Source organism: Equus przewalskii, chromosome 21, assembly GCF_037783145.1.
Source record: "Equus przewalskii isolate Varuska chromosome 21, EquPr2, whole genome shotgun sequence".
Lineage (NCBI taxonomy): Eukaryota > Metazoa > Chordata > Mammalia > Perissodactyla > Equidae > Equus > Equus przewalskii.
The window spans coordinates 34,078,226-34,098,517 of NC_091851.1; the positions used below are offsets into that span (position 1 = coordinate 34,078,226).

Genomic DNA, 20,292 nt, shown 5'->3' on the forward strand with positions numbered 1-20,292 from the left:
CCAGGCTTTCTTCTTGTCAACGACAGGTTTAGGAGTTGAGGCTTCATGTTTGCTGCTGTGGATGGTTTTTTTGTCTGAGTGTGAATTAAGCCAGGATTTTAAATGTCAGACCCTATATCCTCAGACTCTTGCCTTTCCGTTTTGGACTCTCTCCAGGCTTGTTTGCTTTTTGATATTTTTCTGATGAGTTTCTTTTCATAATCCTGTGCTAGAGGAGATGAATGGCGACCACGATTAGTATTTTGGTCTCCGACCCCACAGCGCCATGTGAGTGCCCGGGAGCAGCTAGCCAGGATAAACACCAGTTGCATGTTAATGGATCTTTACTGAAGTAATCATGCTGGGCAGTTTCTGGTGAAAGACTGGCCTAAATTGTTCTTGACAGAGTATACTATTTTTGTTTCAAGTTTCTTATTTTTCCTGTAAAGCCAGGTTTAAAGTATGTTAAGGCTGAATTCATTTGTACTGGGGAATATAATGAGATCTTGTACTTTTCACTTTCAGAAAGCCAGCCAAGAACAGCAATCTGAAAAAGAAATATGTATCCTAAATTGCCAGGGAAACCTGCTGTTTAGATATGCTTTCTGAGAAACCACATGGCAAATGAATGTCGTCTTTGTCTCGAGTCCCAGCAGCCTGGTTCTGCTGGTGAATCGCACTAGCTGACTTGAGCTTGGTTTTTAACTCAGTTATTGAAATGGCACTGACAGCAAGACTTAAATGCTGGCGGTCTGTGATCCCAGGAGGTTGCTTAAAATGCTATTAGCCTGTGTGAGCTTGACGCTGTTTTTCATTTCCTTTGTTTGGTCCTGAGGCTGCTTGATCCATGGCTGCTTGGAAGCCTTCTTCTTTAGAGTTCATTCTTCACGGCCACTTAGGCTCTGCTCTTCACAGATAGGTTGATTTTTATCTCAACCACATGATGAGCCACAGAGCTGAGTGCAGACCATGGATTTTGTGAATTTTGGTAACAAGAATATGAATAGTGAAAAGAAATGATTTACATCTAGATGGCTCAGAACAGAGGTTCAGAAACGGGTCTGAGACCTGCAAGTGGCACCTGGGCACATTCGGTCCTAGGAAGAGCCATCCCAAGGCCACCTCCGTGCGGCCTCACTGGAAGCACAGGTGACAAATGGCATATGTCTTAAATCCCTAGGAGCCATCCTCTCCCTCATCTCCCTGTATCCGTCAGAGAATGATGGCTTTCAGAAGGGAAAGGGGCTTTAACGGGCCTGTGTTCTAGCTCCTGCTACGTCTCCACCAAGAGGTATTGTCCAGCGTTTTCTTGACCGTTCTGGTCATTTCTGACAAGAAGGAGGATTCCACAAGTTGGGAAGTAGTCCATATCATTGCTTAAAAGACACTGTGTTTTAATTTCAGCCACAATTTGTCCCCGGGAACTTCTACCCTTGTGTTTATTTTGATTATTTCTCACAGAGACTCTACAGAAGGTTGGTTGGGATTATCTGGAGTTTCCATTTTGCAGATGGAGAAGGCCAGTCTCCTGCCTTTAACCACTTAGTAGTATGGTAACCTGGTTGAGTAAACCTTGCCAGCTTTATGCTAACTCATTGTTACTGAGGCAAGCAACTGAATCTTGGGTACTCTCTGTATTCAGTATGGCTTTGGTGGTGTCTCTGCGCTTCATTCTCTCTATAATTAAGATTATGAGGGTAAAGCACGTGCCAATAGTAGATGCCAGGTGAGGTTTCATTAAAGTATAGACTGGACTCAGACAGAACCAGATTTGGTTTTGGTCTCTGCTGCTTGTTGACTGCGTAACGTCAGACAAAGTACGTAATTCTGCAGACCTCAAATTCTCCATCTGTAGAATCAGGTTAATAATTATAGCTGTAAGATTGACTGAAGATCAAATGAAATAATACATAAAAAGTGCTAATGTAGTGACCAGCTAATATGGTTAATAGATGTTTAGAAATGCTGGCTTCTTTTCTTGTTACTGTTATTATTACTATAATAATTGTACAGCAAGGTCCTTAAATCCTGCCCTCTCACCAAGGCAATGCCAGGAGGGCTTCTGCTCGTCCTTCTGTCCTAGTCTTCTTCATGTTTTCTTGATTTACTGGGAATGACGATGTTAGCTTTATAAGAAAGGGAGGTAGGCATACAAACAGTGTTTCTGGCCGCTGGAGCTTTCCCTTCTTTCATAGGAAGAAGTTTCGGTAGTTATCTCAGTAGTCTGCCTTGTTAGCGGAACTGGAAATTGGAAGTTAATTTTTCCCCCATTTATAGGAGAAGCACCTTCGCTCAATAAGATCATGGTTGTACCTATTTTCAAAGATGGTTTCGTCCTCTGTGGCTCTGTCATTGAAGTGCTCATTTTTAACAGTCCAGCTCATCCTTCTGTGTCCTTGTGGTCCAGATTCCTTAGTCCATGGTCTTTTCGGTTTTATTCCAGATACATCTAGTTTGTTTGTTTCTCTAGAAATCTTGATTTCATCTAAGTTTTAAAATTTTTTGGCATGAAGTTTTGGGTTTTAGATTGTGGTATTTACAGATTGTGGTATCTGTAGTTCTAGCTTGCTTTTAATTCCTAATATTTGTTTCTTTTCTTTTTTTCTTGATCAAACTTATCTGAAATTTTCTATTTTTTCCTTTAGTTATTTGAAAGAACCACCTTTTGGTTTTATTGATCCTTGCCATCGAGCATTAGCTTTTGAATTCATGATCTTGTGTTCTTACCTTTATCTACTTTCTATGGGTTTATTCTGAGGGGTTTTTTCCTTCTTCAGTTGGACAATTAAGCTTATTAATTTTTAATCATCTCTTTTCTAATATACGATATAAGGCTATAAAATTCCTTTTAAGTATTACTTTTAACTTCCTTCCACAATTTTTGATATGTAATATTTTGTAAAGTCAGGTTTATTGAAGTTTAATTTACATACCATAAAATTTACTCCTTTTAAGTGTTCAGTTTGATGAGCTTTGACAAATGTATATAGTTGTGTAAACACCACCATAGTCAAGATATAGACCATTTCCATCACCCCAAAATTTCCCTCGTGCCGTGTTTTTGGTCCCGATAGTTTTGTCTTCTCTGTGTTGCCCTGTGAATGGAATCACGCAGTGTGCGGTCTTTGTGTTCGGCCTCCTTCATTCGGCATGCTGCTTTGACATTCATTGCCAGTTGTTGCATGTATCAGGAGTTGTTCCTTGTGATTGCTGAGTAGTTTCATTTGTGTGGCTGTACCACAATTGGTTTATCTATTCACCATTCATATAGTTTTCAGTGGGAGCAAATGTGATTACTTTAATTCTGCACTTGGGCTGTAAATAAACAAACGAGACTCTTCTGGATTTGAAATTATCTGGGCATTTTTCAAATGATTGTTTGAGGTTTGGCATTTTGGAAGTTTTTCTGTTAGTGGGCAAGCACGTGCTGCTGTGTGCTCACTTGGGCCCTTCCTCCCTGTAGCAGTCTGTGTCCACCAGGAGATGGAAACCATACAGTGGGTTAAACAGGGGAAGTTTGAGACAAGGAATTATTACCTGTGATAAAGAGGTAACTATAAGATGTAGGGAAACTGTATGGTTCCCAAGGCCCAGGGAGTGTACCCCATGAAGGATAGACTACCAGGGGTTCAGACCTCAGTGGAGAAGGTAGGGGTCAGCCCATGGCATAGTAGAGGAGTTTGCTGCGTTGGCTAGACCAGAGCTGGGCTGAAGGCTCTGGGCAAACCATAGATTACCCTCTGGAGGCCATCAGCAGTCAGCGACATGGGTGTGCAGTGGGGGTCTGGGTGCTGGGGGTGTCGGGAGGCCCTCGAGGCTGTGAGCCACGTCAGGGCTCTGGTCTCCACTTTGACAGGGCTGCTGAAAGATTAGGGCCAGGCCGAGGCTGCAAGGTGGCAGAGAAACCAGGTTCTGGACGTCGCAGGGCCACACTCCACCGACTCTCCTCACGTCCACACCACCGGTGCCCATGCCAGACGCTCAAGGGAGCCTCGTCCTCCCTGCACTGTCCCTCCAGCCTCAACTGAGAAAGCTCTGCATCGCACATGTAAAGGAGAGGTGCTTACGGTGTGTGTTTGGTCACGGAGGAGGGTGCATTCAGAGCTGAGAGGCGATAATTGATAACTGATACTCTCTCCCTGTTCTTTTGAAAGGAAATACTATCAAGTCAGAAGCAGTACTAATCATATACTTGTGCTATTAAATCAGACGCTTCATGAGGGAAAAAGGGTTTATGAAGATCAGAACTTGCAAAGAATCTGTTTATAGACACATAGAAACATCATATTGATTATGAAATATACCTTCCCATTATATTACCATACGCATCATGGTACTATCACTATTCTCTCCTCTGCCTGTCCTACACAGTCCAAGTTTTATGTCAGACCCCAGGATGGAGGCAGTTTCTTGCTTTATGATGCTTGCTCCTTAGGGAAAACATTTAGGATACAAATTTTAAAGCACAGTTTCATACCAGAGAAGCTAAGTGTTTTTAACTCTGAGCTTAAGTGAGCTTACTGCTCGGAATATGGTGATCATCTTTTCTGGGGGGGGCGGGGGGGAAAGAGGACACTTGGTGCTTTTCAAAAAACTAGGACACATGGTCTTCACAAAGAATTTTTTCTGGTTTGTGAATTTACACACATTTAAAAGTATTACCATGGCATAAATTGTCACATTTAATTATCCATATGGATTAAAACATTTGTTGAAAAGAATAAAGGACTCTCCCAAAGTATCTAGGATGCATACATATTAATGCTTTTACAGAATAAGGAATAAAGCCATTTTTTTAGACTGTCAAATCAGAAAAATAAAAGAAAAAATGACAAAAATCCCTATTTAGCAGTTATGTGGTTTTGACAGAATTGCAAGTCTTACACACACACACCCCTCTGTCTAGACCTAATTTATGTTCTTGACACTGCAGGGGGTTCACATCCCAAGACTTGATGGCCATTGCAGAAAGATTCTGACATGCCTTGCCAATAGAACTTGTCTGCTCGTGTCGCAGAATTCTTTTTTTCTCAAAGGATATTGAGAGAATATTTCTCTTGGGGTATTTCGGTTATAAATCTCTGACCCTTCATTACATGGGCGTGCCCAGCAGTAGGGCTTACAGAGATTTTTATATACTTTCCAGAAATGGAGTGTTGTTCACTTACAAGTTTTCCCACTTTAAGACAGCCCAAATTGCAGAAATTTAGGTCTGCAAAGTAGCTTACTCAGAGAGCCTTTATTTGCATTCTTAACTAGTTTTCCATAAACATTTTCTTCTTTTAGTATATTTAAATTGGATCCTATTTAGTCTGAAGATACTTTTTAAGACTACCTCTATTAAATAAAGTGAGATCGATTTGTATTTTAACTTACAGATTTTGCTTGGGATTCTTTGGGCTTCTTTTATTTGGCAAGATGAGAGGGAAAAAGCCTCTTTGTAATCTTGGAAATTTCCAGCCTGAGGAAGTGTACAGAGGCACAGCTGGCAGGGATTCTTAGGCGATTAGCTTGCTCTTTTCCTGAATTATTAAGCTGCATTAAAATAGCAGTGTGGTGCAGTTGGTGTTTCAGGTTTTCATATCTTCTGAAAGATTAATATCCCCGCAAGAATGATGATACTTTTGATGTCTCCCTTTAGTGCTTTCAAATAGCAAGAGCATCATATTCTGCTCTATTCTTATACTCTTATCTTCTTTAGACATTTACAATTATTCTAAGAGGTTTAATCATTCTAGGAGGTTATGTGTTTGCTAACTTCCTGAAAGTTTCCTCTCACAGTTTGGCTTCCTTAAGTGTGAAATTTATAAACCAATTTAGAGCAACTCTTAAAATAGAATTTTTCTCAAAGAGCAATCATAAGCAACCAAGACTAGAGTGAACTTTTATGTCCATTTTCCTTGTAACTTTATTGCAGTCATGACACTGGAGGAGCTGTTCATTTTGATTTTGCCGTGCATGGATCAATTTGGAGTAATTGACATAGCCTTATTTAACATATTATACTCTTGGGCTTATTTATTGATTACATATTTTCAAAGCTTCTGAAAAGCCCAGTGTCTTACTAGTAATTGAGGGAAGCCAATAAAAAGTCAGTATCATTTTCAAGTAAAGGCTTAAAGATTAAGGATATAGTTCTCTATTAAATATTTATTGAGAGCTCTTTTCTGCTAGCCTGACTCTCTGAAAATATATTAGATGTAGTCCCTACTCTTGGATAGCTTCCACTTTAGTAAAAGGAAAAGGTAGTTGGCGAGAAAGACGAGCTGGAGCTTGAGCTGGGCTGGAAGGTGGAATGGGCATTCCCTAAGCAGAAGACAGAATTATATTCAGCGGAAGTGTGAAAGTGTGAAAAAGTATGGCACCTGAAGGAATTTTGAGTAGCTATTAGTAATACTGACAAATGAACTCCTAAGACCTTTCATTTATTTAATCTAGTTTTATTAGTTCCCTTATCTCGTGTATGATAGCTACTTGAAATAACAAGATTTGCATTTTATTTTTAAAATTCTGCAAGTCAGACTTTTCCCCGAATTAGAGCGAGCGCCCTTTCTTTGCACTATGAATGCATTAAAGGTAAGGTCTTTCTCTCAGAGACTCTGGCCTCGGGACTCTTCCTTCTCTCACCTCCAGCTCGTGTGGCCATGATGGAGTTGGCTCGGGCTTTGCAATCAGACATGCCAGCACTCATTTCCTAACTCAACCACTTATAATTACTGGCCCTGCGGCCATGGGTGAGTTCCTGTATCTCTCTGAGCCTCAGTTTCCACCTCTGTAGAATGGGGTAGTACTACTTATTTCCTGGACCATTCTGAGGATTACATGACATAATGCATGTTAAGTGCCGAGCACAATGCCCAGCACATAGCACTCAATTAAAAGTAGCTCTAATTACTGTTAGCAATCAGTAGGCACTTACTCGGTAATACCTCAGACTGTAGCTTGTTTTCATGACTAACTGCATCATTTATCTCCACTTCCAGTGTGAAGGGACCCTGCCATATACTCTTTTGTCCCATACACACCCTTACTCACCCACACCCCTCTATCATCCCTACTCCTGCTTGGTCCACGCTTAGCACAAGTGTCTGACACAGAGCAGCTACTCACCACACCTTTATAGTTAAAGATATAATGCTAGATGGTCATAATACAGTGCCTCTTGAGATCATTCTTCTTTTGTATTTTGGGTATGAAAGTTCCTTCTAGGTTCTTGCTGTGGAAAGCCAGAGTCATGTTAGGAGAAAATTTGGGTTTGGTCAAAACTTTATCTTTGGCTAAAGGCTATTATAAAACCCACAGAACAAAAACAACAACAAAAAGCAGATGCATTGTGATTTTCAGAATAAGTTGTGAAAGTTCAGGCCAGAACAGAGTTGGAGCAAATTCTAAGCATGCAAAAGTACAACTTCAAAAATTAATTTCTCATGTAAATTTAAGGATGATTTTTAATAAATCACAAAAAATAACAATATGCAAGTAATATACTTTATATTATAGTAAAACCCCATTATTTAGAGAAAAACTTTCGCTTTTTGTCTTTTTGTTTATGCCGTTTATCAGATCATATCCTTCATACACGCTCACACACATGGCCTGCACTGAGCCCTCTCCTGGGAGAGGATGGATGCAATCTTCAGGCTGTTTGAGGCCAATCTTCTGACCCCTGTCAGAATTCTTGTCCTTACATCACCAAATTTCTTTGTTTTTGCCAGGCTTCAGATCTGCATTTCATCCCAGTCTTCTTGGTGAATATTTTATATACATGCAGTCATGTTTTCTTCAGTTAGAATTCTGATAACAATTCCATGTGTTGCTTTGAAGTACTCATAAACTCAAAATGGGATTGAAGTAATGGTAGATAATAGTTTTGCAACTTTTCTTCCTTATTGGAGAAGCATTTGGAAGATTTTATAAGGGACTAGTGGAAGCGTAATTTGGCATGACCACAGTTTGAATCAGAGGAAATCTCTCATTAAAATTCTCAGAGGGTTCATTTAAAGAGCAAGATCTTTTGGAATTGAACAGTCCAGCGCTTCCTTAACCCACACAGGTTGTGATTCAGTGGTCAGTTTCCTTGTTTTCTGCTTGACTGTGTTACTCATCTGCTGAGAGATTGCTGCATCGCCTGAATTTTATCTTCCTGGAGTCACCTCTCCCCAGTCTAGAAGCCACTCCTAGATAGAGACAAATCCACATCAGGAAGGGGTAGGCATCTGTGGTGGCCCTCAGACAGTGGCCCTCGATGCCTTTTGACTGACCTTTGTACATTTTTCTGCACTTTTGCTGACCTTCTAGCGGCTGGTGCCGAGGGTATGGAATGGCATGTCAGTGGCTTCATTTGACTTTTACCTTCTATCCACCTTCCTTGTCATCTTGCTAAATTCCAAAGGTGTGTTATTTCCTCATTCTTGGCCACCATAAAACATCACCTGTGACAGGGCATCAGCCTAACTCACTTGTCCAGAAGGGATGATGTGTTTGAGAAATCCTGTCTGCGACGTTGGAGGCGGAATTGTGAGTGCTCAAGTACAGTCTGTACGGAATTGAAGCTTGTCTGTAAAACCTGTGGCTCTGGGGGTTTTTAAGAGACGTCTCATGGCACCATTTGCACAACAGACTTCTGAGGTGAGATTTTCTAGCAGTGGAACAGAACTTTGAAATAGGTCTAAACCTCGTACCTGGACCAGACCTGTGTGTTCACTATGGGCCTTGTTGCCAAGGCAGGATGAAGCTCTGCTGTTCTTCCTGACGCGTTTGGTTTAGCTTGCCTCTGCTGATCCGGGATAGGCTAATTGTCAGTGCAATCCCTATGAGTTATCTTGTGGTGAAACATCTCAGTTCTCCACGCAAGTTGTGCAACTGACATTGACGTAGTGTAATTTAGAATTTCAGAGTTGCTAGGGATATTTGAGGAAAAGTCAGTTCCCATCAGCCTTCTGTGTTTGTACTGATGCTGGGAATCTGAGCATTTTCCTGTGGTCTGGCCCGGAGGAAATAAACCACAGTCAGCTGGTTTGGGGCTTCTGACACAGAGTTCACTAGAGACACTTCTGTGTCTGTGGTGTGTGTCCTGCACCAGATTGTGAGCCCATCAGGCTCAGTTCTTATAACAAAGGCAGCTACTATTTATATCACTCATGTATTTCCTTCTTCTTCCAAAAAAAGAATTTAAGGTGGTAGCTCTCACTCATCCACTTTCTCGTGGGCACCAGACACTATGTTATATACATTACCAATACCTCTAAACCTCACAACTTCCCTTGTGGGATAAATAGTGTTGTCCTCTATTGAAAAATGAGGAAACGGAGGCACATATGAGATGACTTGCCCAAGGGCATCCAGCTACAAGGGCAGAGCTCCCACGGAACCAGGTCCACCTGACCTAAAGCCAGTGCCCTTGCCCCAAGCCTGCTGCTTCTCTGGCAGAGCTTGCTTGTCATGTTCCTGTTGCCCAACAGCAGTCCTGCCTCGTAGAGCTGCCGGGAAAGTTGGTTGATTCGATTTGAATCATGTTTAACAACCTTGAGTTCAGTCGCTGCCCCTCAGGCAGCAGTGCTGTGTGAGTAGGAGGCACGTGGTATTTTTACATGAGGAAAGGCGGCAAAGTAGGCAGCATCGTCCCCGTTTTATAAACGAGGAAACCAAATCCCAGAGGGGTCAAATGCCTTGCCTGAAGTCACCCATCATCACTAGCGGTGGCATTTTTGAATGTGAGGGCCATCTGTGACATATTTAATGTCAACCAAATTCCGAATTTTTCTAGCCTTCCCACATTTTTCACTAACACAGGCCTGTTTCCAGAAACCCTTCAGCTGGTGGTCACAGTCCTTCCAGTTCCATGCTGGGTCACTTTGGGCAAATTATCCTTTTATCCACATTGACCTCTTATCCTCATTGACCTCTTATCCTATTGACCTCTTATTGCCCACTCTTTTTTTTTTTTAAGATTTTATTTTTTCCTTTTTCTCCCCAAAGCCCCCCAGTACATAGTTGTATATTCTTCGTTGTGGGTCCTTCTAGTTGTAGCATGTGGGACGCTGCCTCAGCATGGTTTGATGAGCAGTGCCATGTCCGCGCCCAGGATTCGAACCAATGAAACACTGGGCCGCCTGCAGCGGAGCGCGCCAACTTAACCACTCGGCCACGGGGCCAGCCCCCCCTTACTGCCCACTCTTATCCTCGTTGACCTCAGTTGTAAAAGGAGGACAATAATACCAACCTTACAGAAGGATTAAATGAAATCGTGCAGATAAAGTGCTTAGTTCAGTGCTGAACACATGGCATATGCTCAAGTACTTAACGTTTTTCTTGCATGTCTGTGTGTAGAATCCAGTCGTAAGACAGCATTGTATCCTGCAGAAACAGGGGGAGGCTGAATATTGGACTTAAAAAAATGCCTACTTTAGGATACAGCACATTTCCAGAGACCACATCTTTTAAGAGAAATCTCATCTGCATGAATGTTGTTGCCTTTCCTGGTGCAAACGTCTGTCGACAGACATCATAGACTGGGTCCAAGGCAATGGGAGTGACGTCTAGCTGTTTATTCGACAATAGTGAGTGCGTGCGACCACAAGCATCAGTGCCGTGTCTCAGCCTCAGAGCCCATGCTTCTCCACTTACCCAAGACTGGTGTGTTGCTTAGCATCCAAGTGGTCAGGGAATTCTAAATAACTGTGATTACGAGGCTTATTTCAGTTTCTCCTTCCTTCTGTGACCTCTCCCAGGAAGAGAGTCAGAAATCCCTGTGCTTGGTCTGTTCTCTTCAGCACAGCCCACCTTCAGCAATGAGCCTGTGACTCTGGGCTTGGCATTCATTTTGTCTTGTCTGGAAGGATCATGTCTTATTCTTTTGATTATCTCATTCTTTCCAAAGAGTACTTCTTGTAGTAGAAGTTCTTTTTTGTCTGAATAAAAAATTAAAACGGCCATGCCCTTTAGAGATGACTAAGCCAGGACTGGAGACCTGCTTCTTATCAGTCAGGATAAAACATAGAAATTTTAATCAAGTGAGCAGAAACCTTCGATTTCAAAAGAATGTTGAGAGGAATAAAAGCTCCTTGAGGGCAGAGCTCACTCCTTATTCCACACACAGTCCTTTCGGCACCGCACCCAGAGCCGTGTTGCACGTGGTGGTGCCCAGGGGAAGCTTCCGCCTTGATTTCAGTGGCTTCCATTATTGTTTGACCAGAAATGAGGGGCAGTGTATTCATGCCTTCAACCAGAATTACGCTTAGCATAGTGAACAAGGCAAAGTCACTGCCCTCATAGAACTTTCATCCTGGTAAGAAGAGACACAAGCAAAAGAAAATAAGAAAGAATGATTACAGAGTGCCATGATTGTTTTGAAGGAAATAAACTGGAGGCTGAGATAGAGAATAATGGAGAGGAGGCATTCTTTCTAGATAAGATGGTTAGAGAAGGCTTGCTCAAATTTTCTGAGTTGACATCTGAGCTCAGGCCTAAAAGATTAGGAAGAACTGAGGCAGACGGATCCTTAACTGCCTAGCCCTTGCCAGAGAAAGTGTGGCCCGTTTGAGGATGTGAAATAAAGCGTGGCTAGGGGTCCTGAGCCAAGGGGAGAGTGGTAGGTAATGAAGCGGAGGGGGACAGTGGGGCCAGAGATGCAGGGCCTTTGTAGTTCCTGGTGAGTGGTTGGATTTACTCTAAGTGCAGAGGGAAACATAAGAGTGATATGATCTGTTTCACATCTGTGTTTTTAATTATTTTCGTTTCTGCGAGATGATGGTGGCCTGAATTGATGGTTAGTGGTAAAGATGGAAAAAAGTGGTTGGACTTGAGTTGTACATATATACAACAGTATTTCAAAGATGAGATGGAAGCGGGGCAGGGGAGTGGTGAAGGAAAGGGAAGAATCAGGGATGATTCTGAGCACTGGGGAGGATGGTGGTACCATTTCTGAGGTGGAGAATACTGGGAAGTAAGGAGAAGAGGTTTAGGGATGAGGGAGGGGTGGGACTCAAGAGTTTCGTTGTGAATGTGTTAAATTACAGATTTCCCTGAGATAATCAGGAACGGAGATAGCCAGTAGGATCTGCTCTGGATGTATGAGTCTGGAGTTCGAGGAGAATTCTGGTCTAGAGAGATAAATGTGGGAGTCATAGTATAGAGAGGATGCTTAACTTGTCAGGGATAGATGAGATATAAGGGGTAATATTTCCTCTAGCTGGTGAAAATAGCTCAAGCTACTTGCATAGCCAGTTTGAGAATTTGCTCCTTCAGGATGCTGGCTGTTAGAATACTGTAGAACCACAGTTATTTTAACTGATAGATATCCATTTGAAATTTACTATGCCACCAAGGACCAGGAAGGTGAAATGCTATACTTGGCGCCATAAAACCCTTCTCTGAGCTTGTTTTCAGAAAAATCCATATCTGGATGGTGTCACCGAGTCATTAGCAGTGACTGGCTGGCTGTGTTCTAATAGGTCAGGTGTAACTTAAGCCCCAAAGGCCTTTGGGGAAGTAAATTAGTCTGAAGGTGGCTGAGATAAAGCAAGGGTGCTTGTGGCGGGCCCCAAATCAGAATCAAGGGCAAAAAAGCTGCAGAGAAATTGGAAACCGAGAAGAAGCTTTGATCAGAGACAGGTAGCAATTATTTTGTGAGAATTTTGCTGCCAGGAAAACAAGAAGGAAGATGTAGCATCATGCTTATCAAACTTGAGGATTTATAAGAAACGCCTGACTAGGTTCTTTAGCATGCAAGGTCCTGTGCCTCACCTCCCGGGGAGTCTGATCAAGTAGCTCTGGGTTGGGCTCAGGAGTCTGTATTTTTAAGTGATTCTGATGCAGGTGATCGGTGGATCACACAGGGAGAAACACTGAGAAGCCTTTGAGATCATCTAGGCAGCCCTCACTACAGGTGGGGACCAGCCCTCGGGAGGAGACGGGGCTTGCCTAAAGTTGCAGAACGAGTTGGAAGGCCAGAGCGGTTCCGCTCACTCACAATTCTTCATTCTGCAGTTGACTCTTCATCCTAATGGAGGGATGGAAAGCGGGTCTCCCCCGCCAATTCCCAGCCCTCCTTCCGTCACTGCAGTTTTTCTTTCTTTTTCGTATCACTTTCTAATGTAAGAGTAATTTACGGATTTATTGTGTTGTCATTTGTGTCACCTCACTAAAATGTCAGCTTCACAAGGGCAATGATTTTTTTTATTTGTCTCACTGAAGTATTTAGGTGCCTGGCCCATTCTAGGTACTCACTGAATATTTGGTAAATGGATGGATGGATGAAAAAATTTCATTAAACTGTAAATAAGTGAACAGGCACTGTGGGAAAGTGCTCACCCTTAGGTATTGTTAGCCCAGGATAGAGTAGATATTTTCTTTCTCACTTCTTTGATTCTGACTAGGATCAGAGGTTATAGGAACAGTTTGTTTATGGGAGATTAACTAGAGATTTTTCCAATAATATTAATAACAACGATATTAATAACAGCAACAGTAACAGTTATTAATAACATAATAACTACCATTTATGGAGTGCTTACTACCTGCCAGATACATATGCTATGAACTTCTACACTAAGAACATCACGTCCATTAACTCATCTAATCCTCATTGCTGCCCAGCGTTGGAGAAACTTAGTATTTGTCTGTTTTCCAGAGGAGGAAATGGAGGCTCAAAGAGGTATATTTGTCCAAGGTTACACAGCCGGTAGGATCTGTGATCCTAAAGATTAAGTCCTTAACTACCAGTAACATTCACTGTTAGGTTTGGGGTGTTCTCGGTTTGGAGAACGAATTGAAAAAGCTAAAGACTAGGCAAGCATCACTTTTAGGGGTGTCTCTGGGCCAAGAACACCAACCTCCTAGATGGTATAAAACCACAGGCTGCGTTTTTTTCAGCCCAGCTTTCCAGCTTTCCCCCCCACTCTCCAGTCTTTCCACTCTCACATTACAAAGAACCTTTCGTGTGGCTTTTCTCACTTCTCAGACCACCTCCCTGCAGTGGGCCAGGGGAAATTCCTGTGGTGACAGGTCAGTAAACCATTTCTAGGGAGGCCACTGGAGCACTTCACACTCATTCACACCGCACCGTCTGAAGGCAGTGTGGACAGCAAGAGGCTCCCGCACCCATCTTCCTATCCCACTTCCCTGTTGGGGCCTCAGGAAGGGGCTGTGGGAGATGATGATTCTATAAATCTCTCATAAGACTTGAGCGAGCCTTTGAGTTCTTGAAACACTGTACCTATTAAACTGGCTGTGAGCTCACAAAATTTATCACCACCTGCTGTGGATAACGTCGGCATTCCTTCTCACCCCTGCCAGCCAGAGCTGGCCTTGCTTGGATTCAGTGAATGCTCTATACATACGGCAGCGAAGCCACTTGCCCAACAGTGGCAACACAGGTTGAACCCGAGTGTGCTCCTGGGCTCTAGTGTAGAGAGAGGGCTGTAACACACACTGCCATCTTTAAGCACACAGTGCACCAGGCGCTGTGCTAACAGCTTCACAACCATGATCTCATTTAATTCTTAGAATAAACAGGAGGCGTTGCTGCTCCTGTTCTGTGGATGAGGAAGACCTGGAGAGATTGGTAACTTGCCCGAGACTCAACGTTTGCAAGAGGCAAAGCCATGTTTTAAACACAGGTTGAGCTGGTTCTACAGCCTATGCTTTGCTGGTCTGCTCTTCTGCAATGCTGGTTAAGAGCATGGACTCTGGCGCCGCACTGCCAGGGTCTGAATCTTGACTCTGCCGCTGACTAGCCATGAGATACGGGGCAAGTTACTTAGCCACCGTCTTCCTCGGCTTGTTCATCCATAACGTGGGATAATAATGTACTCAAATCATAGCGTTGTTGTGAGGATTAAATGAATCAATATATGTAAAGCACTTAGAGTCTGGCACATGGAAAGCATTATACAAGTGCTAGGAATTATTATTAATTCATATATCAAGTCCTGTCTTTTTCTCCGGATGATGGAAACTTAATCTCAGAAGTTTCAGGGTTTCTCCATTACCCGACCTGGCTACCCAAGGGTTTTGTCTATATTCCCAAGACACTTACGTAGATAGTCCATATAAAGTGCTTAGACTGGTGCCTGGGATATGATTAGCCCGTGGTAAATGTTAGTGATGATTAGTGGGACGGTGCCAAGACGTTGGGGGTGTGGGAAGGCAGGGGTGGGGGAGAGCACCTGATCCCCAGTGAGCATCCATCCTCCCTGGTGTGGTATCCGGAAAGAGGTGTGGTCACCATCCAGACGCTCATCTCATGGGAAGGACAAGACCTAGGAGGCAACCATTATCTTGCGGACACCAAGTTACTCTTCTGTAAGTGCCCTAACAATGAGTGCATACGTAATTAATTTACAAGATAGGGGAGATGAAAGTATTATTCATTAATTTCTCGGTTAAGGCACAGTAAATCAAAGAGATTAGCACTTAGAACTCTTCTGGGGATGAATTGTCTCAAAAAACCTTGGTGGTGTGCCATTCATTTGAATGAATTGTCACTTTCCAACCACTGCCACCCCAAACTTGATCTGACCACAGTGTCCTCCTACTTCCTTCCCTCTGGATGCCTGGCAAACCTGGGCCGCTCTGCTGTTCTGCCGCTGATCTGAGCTTTGTCTTGACTATACTTTCTACTTCTTTTCTAGCTGAAGAGTTGGACAGTGGAGGACCTTCAGAAGAGGCTCTTGGCCCTCGACCCCATGATGGAACAGGAGATTGAAGAGATCCGGCAGAAGTACCAGTCGAAGCGGCAGCCCATCCTGGATGCCATCGAGGCTAAGAAGCGGCGGCAACAAAACTTCTGAGCACGGCCAGGCCGGGAGGGCCCCTCCTCCACTCGGGCCTGTGTGGTGAACTCTGGATTGCTCGCCACTGACGTTTGTTAGCCGCCACTTCTGCTCCGTCATTTCTCCACAGCACCTTTGTGAACTCAGGAACGTGCGCCAGTGGGAAGGGCTGCCGTGACAGTCAGCGTGCATCTCGATGTGTGTATTTCAGTTGGTGAGCTGGATCATTTCTAAGGATTTATACTGGCGCTTTTAAACTCAGAGTTTTAAACCCCAGGAACAGAGACTCCTAGTTGAGTGATAGCTGGGAAAGTTTTACATAATGTCTTTTGTTTTTCTTCCCCCATTAGCTTACAATTATTCTTTCTGGAAGACTTTTAAAAAATATATAAATATGCATATATATATAAATTATAACTGGATTCCCCACTCAGTGTGGTGGCATCTCTGTACAGGTACCGTTTTAAACAGTTTGCCTCTTTTCTGTAAGATTATGGTACTGTGGAACATGAGGGCAGAGGACACCGGGAGGCTGTTGGGGTCACTTGAGCCCCACAAGCCCTCCTCCCCCTTTTGCAGGGCTGCATTTAAAAATCAGGTTTGGACCAGTTCTTTCCCCACAGTTTCAGCCTTGTGGGCCATCCCGGCTTCTGGAGCTGTGGGTGATGTCCAAGGGAAAGCCTTGGAGGTTTATGTTTACTGTTTGAGTCCTAGGAGAAGCTGGCGCCCTCTTTGCAACTTGGCCTTTGTGGTTTCAACGCCTTTCATCCATCTCCACTCTCCCCACTGCCTAGAGTCACAGCACAGATACTGCCCAGTGCCTTAAGAGGAGACACGGTCCAGTGAGGGCCAGGCCTGCCAGGCACGCCCAGCCAACATGGGGCTGTGTCAGTCCGCAGAAGGGAAGGGTTCGAAGTTCTCGTTGTTCATGTGAAGATCACATACGTGGCATTTTGTTCCACATTCCTTACAGACAGGGTTAGAGGGCATTGCTTTTGTGATCCACTTTCAAATATGTGACTGTTTTCTTTTTTATTTTACTGGTAAGGGGTCTGGAAAGGATACGTGAGTTTCAGACTAAGATTTGTTCTCCATGAGGCTCAACCCAGACACGTAGAATGCCAGAGCTGGAAGGGACCATAAACATCACCTGGCCTGCCTGAGGCTCAGGATGGGGAAGTGACATGGCCCAAATCCCAAAGCAGGTGAAACTAAGAGCTGGGACTAGACCTCGGGGCTTCTTCCTCCTGGGCCACTGACTCACGCAGCCCGTTCTCCAAGAGAAGACGCTTGTGTCAGTTTGGGTTAAGTTGTTCCAGAGAACCTGCTAATGGAAACTTGCTCTGTGTCTCTTCAGTGGATGACTAACTGTGAAGAGATTCCCAGGGGGAGCCAGATGGTTCAGTTTCATCCGTTCTGTGAGGCTCTGCGGCATCTGCCAGATAGCAAACAGGCCTCATGCAGGCAGATTAGGGCCTAAAGCAGATCAGAAGGCTTTGTAAAAGACCGCCCTGAGCCATCCCTCTGCAGTGTTGGCTCAAGGCCACATGTCGTTTAGTCACAGCAAAGAGTAGACAGTTAGGAAAAGCAAATGTCTTTTTATTTTCTAACATCTCCTCCCCTCAGATAGGGGAGCTATGACTCAGTTGCACCTAAGAATACTGTAATTTGACTCTGTAATTGCCTTTGCTTCCCAAACCTGGGAATCAATGGAAAGGCAGGGAATGTTCCTCTTCTGTGGCCAGGTTCTGTTCTTTGCAATTACAGCAAATTTTTAAAAATGCAAAGGCAGTTGTTGGTCCGCAGGGCTTGGCCAGTTATGTGGCAGATACAGAGGCTAGCAGACAATTTGAGGATCCCGCTGTAATAATAAATAGCAGCTAGCATTCGTTGACCATGTATTTATATGTCAGGCACTGAGCTAGGCAGGCTCTCTCTATATGGCAGCTCCAAACTTCACAATAACTGTGAGTTAAGTACTTTATCTTCATTTCATAGATGAAGAAACAGGTTCGGAGAGAAAAAGTTCTTTCCCAAGCCAGTACAGCTAGTAAGTGGTAGAATCAGGATTCATAGTGTCACCATATGGGACCAATGTTTATAGGGAAAAGGAAAATTACAAGTCTTCTTAAAATGAAGTGGCCAGCTTTTCTTGCACAGACTAAATAACTCTAACTGGCATTTTTCGGTTGGGAAACAGCTGAATTAGTAGTTAAGTCTGACAGCCAAGTGAGTTTTAGAAACCGCAGCGTGGAGCATGCACTCCCCCACACCATCTGCTGTGTTGATTAGCAGTCCTGCCTCAGTCTCTTTCTTTTTTAGAAAGGACTTTGCAGTTGGCCAGACAGGAGAGGAATGCCCATTTTCTCCCTCCCTAAGCTAGATCCGAGTAAAAGAAGGTTCAGTTCTTCCCCATAAACGTTCTTAGGTCGTGAATCTTGATCTGGAGTTTGTTTTGTTCCAAGCATGTGTGCACTCCCCATGCTGGTCCGACAAGGTACATTGCTCCCCAGTCCAGCTAGGCAGAGCCCTTTGGCCAGAAGTCCATTTCTTTGGGATCAGATAAATTTCCAGACAAGGTGTATTTGTTTTCTAGTGACAGGCAGAAGAGCAAGTCGTAGTCATTTTTTCCCTGAATACTAAATTCAAGACAGATCAACTTGCCTTTATTGAGCCCTGAGCTTCAGTCATTGCTTGAGCATTTGTGACTCAAGCTTCCAGTGAACTCTAAGCCCCTCACTTGTTATCTCCTTCTAAGAAACAATGATCCACACCCAACTGTATCATTAAAAAGTCTCAAATTCTCTAGGAATATCTTAATTGCTTCTTCATCAGTAATTTTGAAGCAAATATCTATTTTTCTTATCCTTTGTCTCTTTTCCCAACCACCAGTTGGATGGTTGGATAGATAGATAGACAGACAGACAGACAGGATCAATACTCTGAAGCAACTTAAAAAACTATAGCCTTGACTCCTTGAGACTGTAGACTTGGATCCAGGAAACATTTATTTAGCACCTGCCAGACGCCAGAAGTTTATTAGATCATTTAGAACTCAATAGCTCTTACCAGTATCAGGAATAAGAGCAGTGACATCGTTATAGATCCTACAGATATTAAACGGTTAATAACAATATTATGAACAACTTTATGCTCATAAATTCAACAACCTAAATAATATGGACGAATTCCTTGAAAGATACAAAGTCCCAAAGCTCACTCAAGAAGAAATAGATAATCTGAATAGCGCTATGTCTATTAAAACTTAATAGCTCTGGGGGGTGTAGGTATTATTGTCCTCATTTTACAGATAAGGAAACTGAGGCTCAGAGAGAGAAAGTCTGTTGCTCAAGGTAGCAAAGCTAAAATATGGCAGAGCTAGGATTCAAATCCAGGTCTTCTGATTCTCATTCCAGTGCCCTTTCAGTATACCGTGTTGCCTCTAAAGATTGCAGCTCCTTATTTACTGGAAAGTTGTTCCTGCCCAGTCCACACCCTCCCACCCCATCTTCCTCGAGCCCTCTGTCTGTGTTTTCATCAGGATTATATTCATTGTATTTGGAATCCGTGTTCTTTTTTGTGTTGGGAAAAACAAATCTCTTCTACCAGCTTGCACTCAGACCAACTTGGAAAAAAAAAGTTTAAATGCTGTTGCAGATGTACAACTTAAAAATGTGAAGTTTGTAGCTTTAACTTTTGTAACTAAAATTAATAACACTGGCTTAAGTGCTGACTAGAAATGCTATTTTATAAAGTTTGGATGTAAATAATCAGTCGAGGTCAGCAGTTTGTATATGTATGAGACAGCTTCCTCCATTGCCTTTTTTTTAAAATTTGAAATGCTTTCTCTGTGCTTTTGTTAGAATTGTTGTTCTTCCTCTTTCCTACACCGTGTCACCTTTGTTTTAAATAAACTGTCCTTCGGACCACAGACTATCTATCCTCTTTTTAAAAATGAGATTCTCCATCTATAGCCTGGATGACGGTATTGTAAATCTTCACGGTACTGACTCTGTGGTGTGTTTATTCTAGAATCCAAAGCCGGGGGAGAGGTAGGTAGGGTCATCTCTGTGGAACACCGACTGTGTGCCAGGGACCGAGCTGGCTGTCAGGAATATAGAGATGGACCAGGCGCGGTTCTTGCAGAGCAGCTGGGGCCTCAGTCAAGCACTCGACACTGGAAATGCTACGGTAAAAGGAGATACACAGCCCGTGGACACAGGAGGGAGAGACAATCAGTTCTGCTGGAGGGTCCAAGGAAGCTTTTCTGGAGGAGGTAATACATCCTGAACTTAGAAAATGAGGAAGAGATGACCAGGTCGAGAAAGGGTGAGCAGTGAGGGAGAGAAGGCATCCTGGGCAGAGTGACCAGCCTGTACGAAGGGTGTGGTGAGAGTCTGGCTGTGGGACCTCCTTGGAATCCTTCATCTCTCTCTGTTGTTGCACGAAGCCGGTCCAGGCATGGCCCAGCCTTCAGGGGGAGCAGCAGCAGGGTCCTGCCCTTGTGTGGCCCATCCTTATCCAGAAATAATTCCCTAGC

General features: G+C 43.4%; 1 protein-coding gene across 1 annotated transcript in view; it reads left to right on the forward strand.

Annotated features, from left to right (window-relative positions):
• STK4 (serine/threonine kinase 4) overlaps nucleotides 1-19,683 on the forward strand; it is an 87,201-nt gene extending 67,518 nt beyond the window's left edge. The window contains exon 11 of the mRNA XM_008529630.2: nucleotides 15,612-19,683. Coding sequence (XP_008527852.1) covers nucleotides 15,612-15,770 — 159 coding nt within the window. The 3' untranslated portion in view covers nucleotides 15,771-19,683. The remainder of the gene's footprint in view (nucleotides 1-15,611) is intronic.
• Nucleotides 19,684-20,292: the final 609 nt, after the last annotated feature.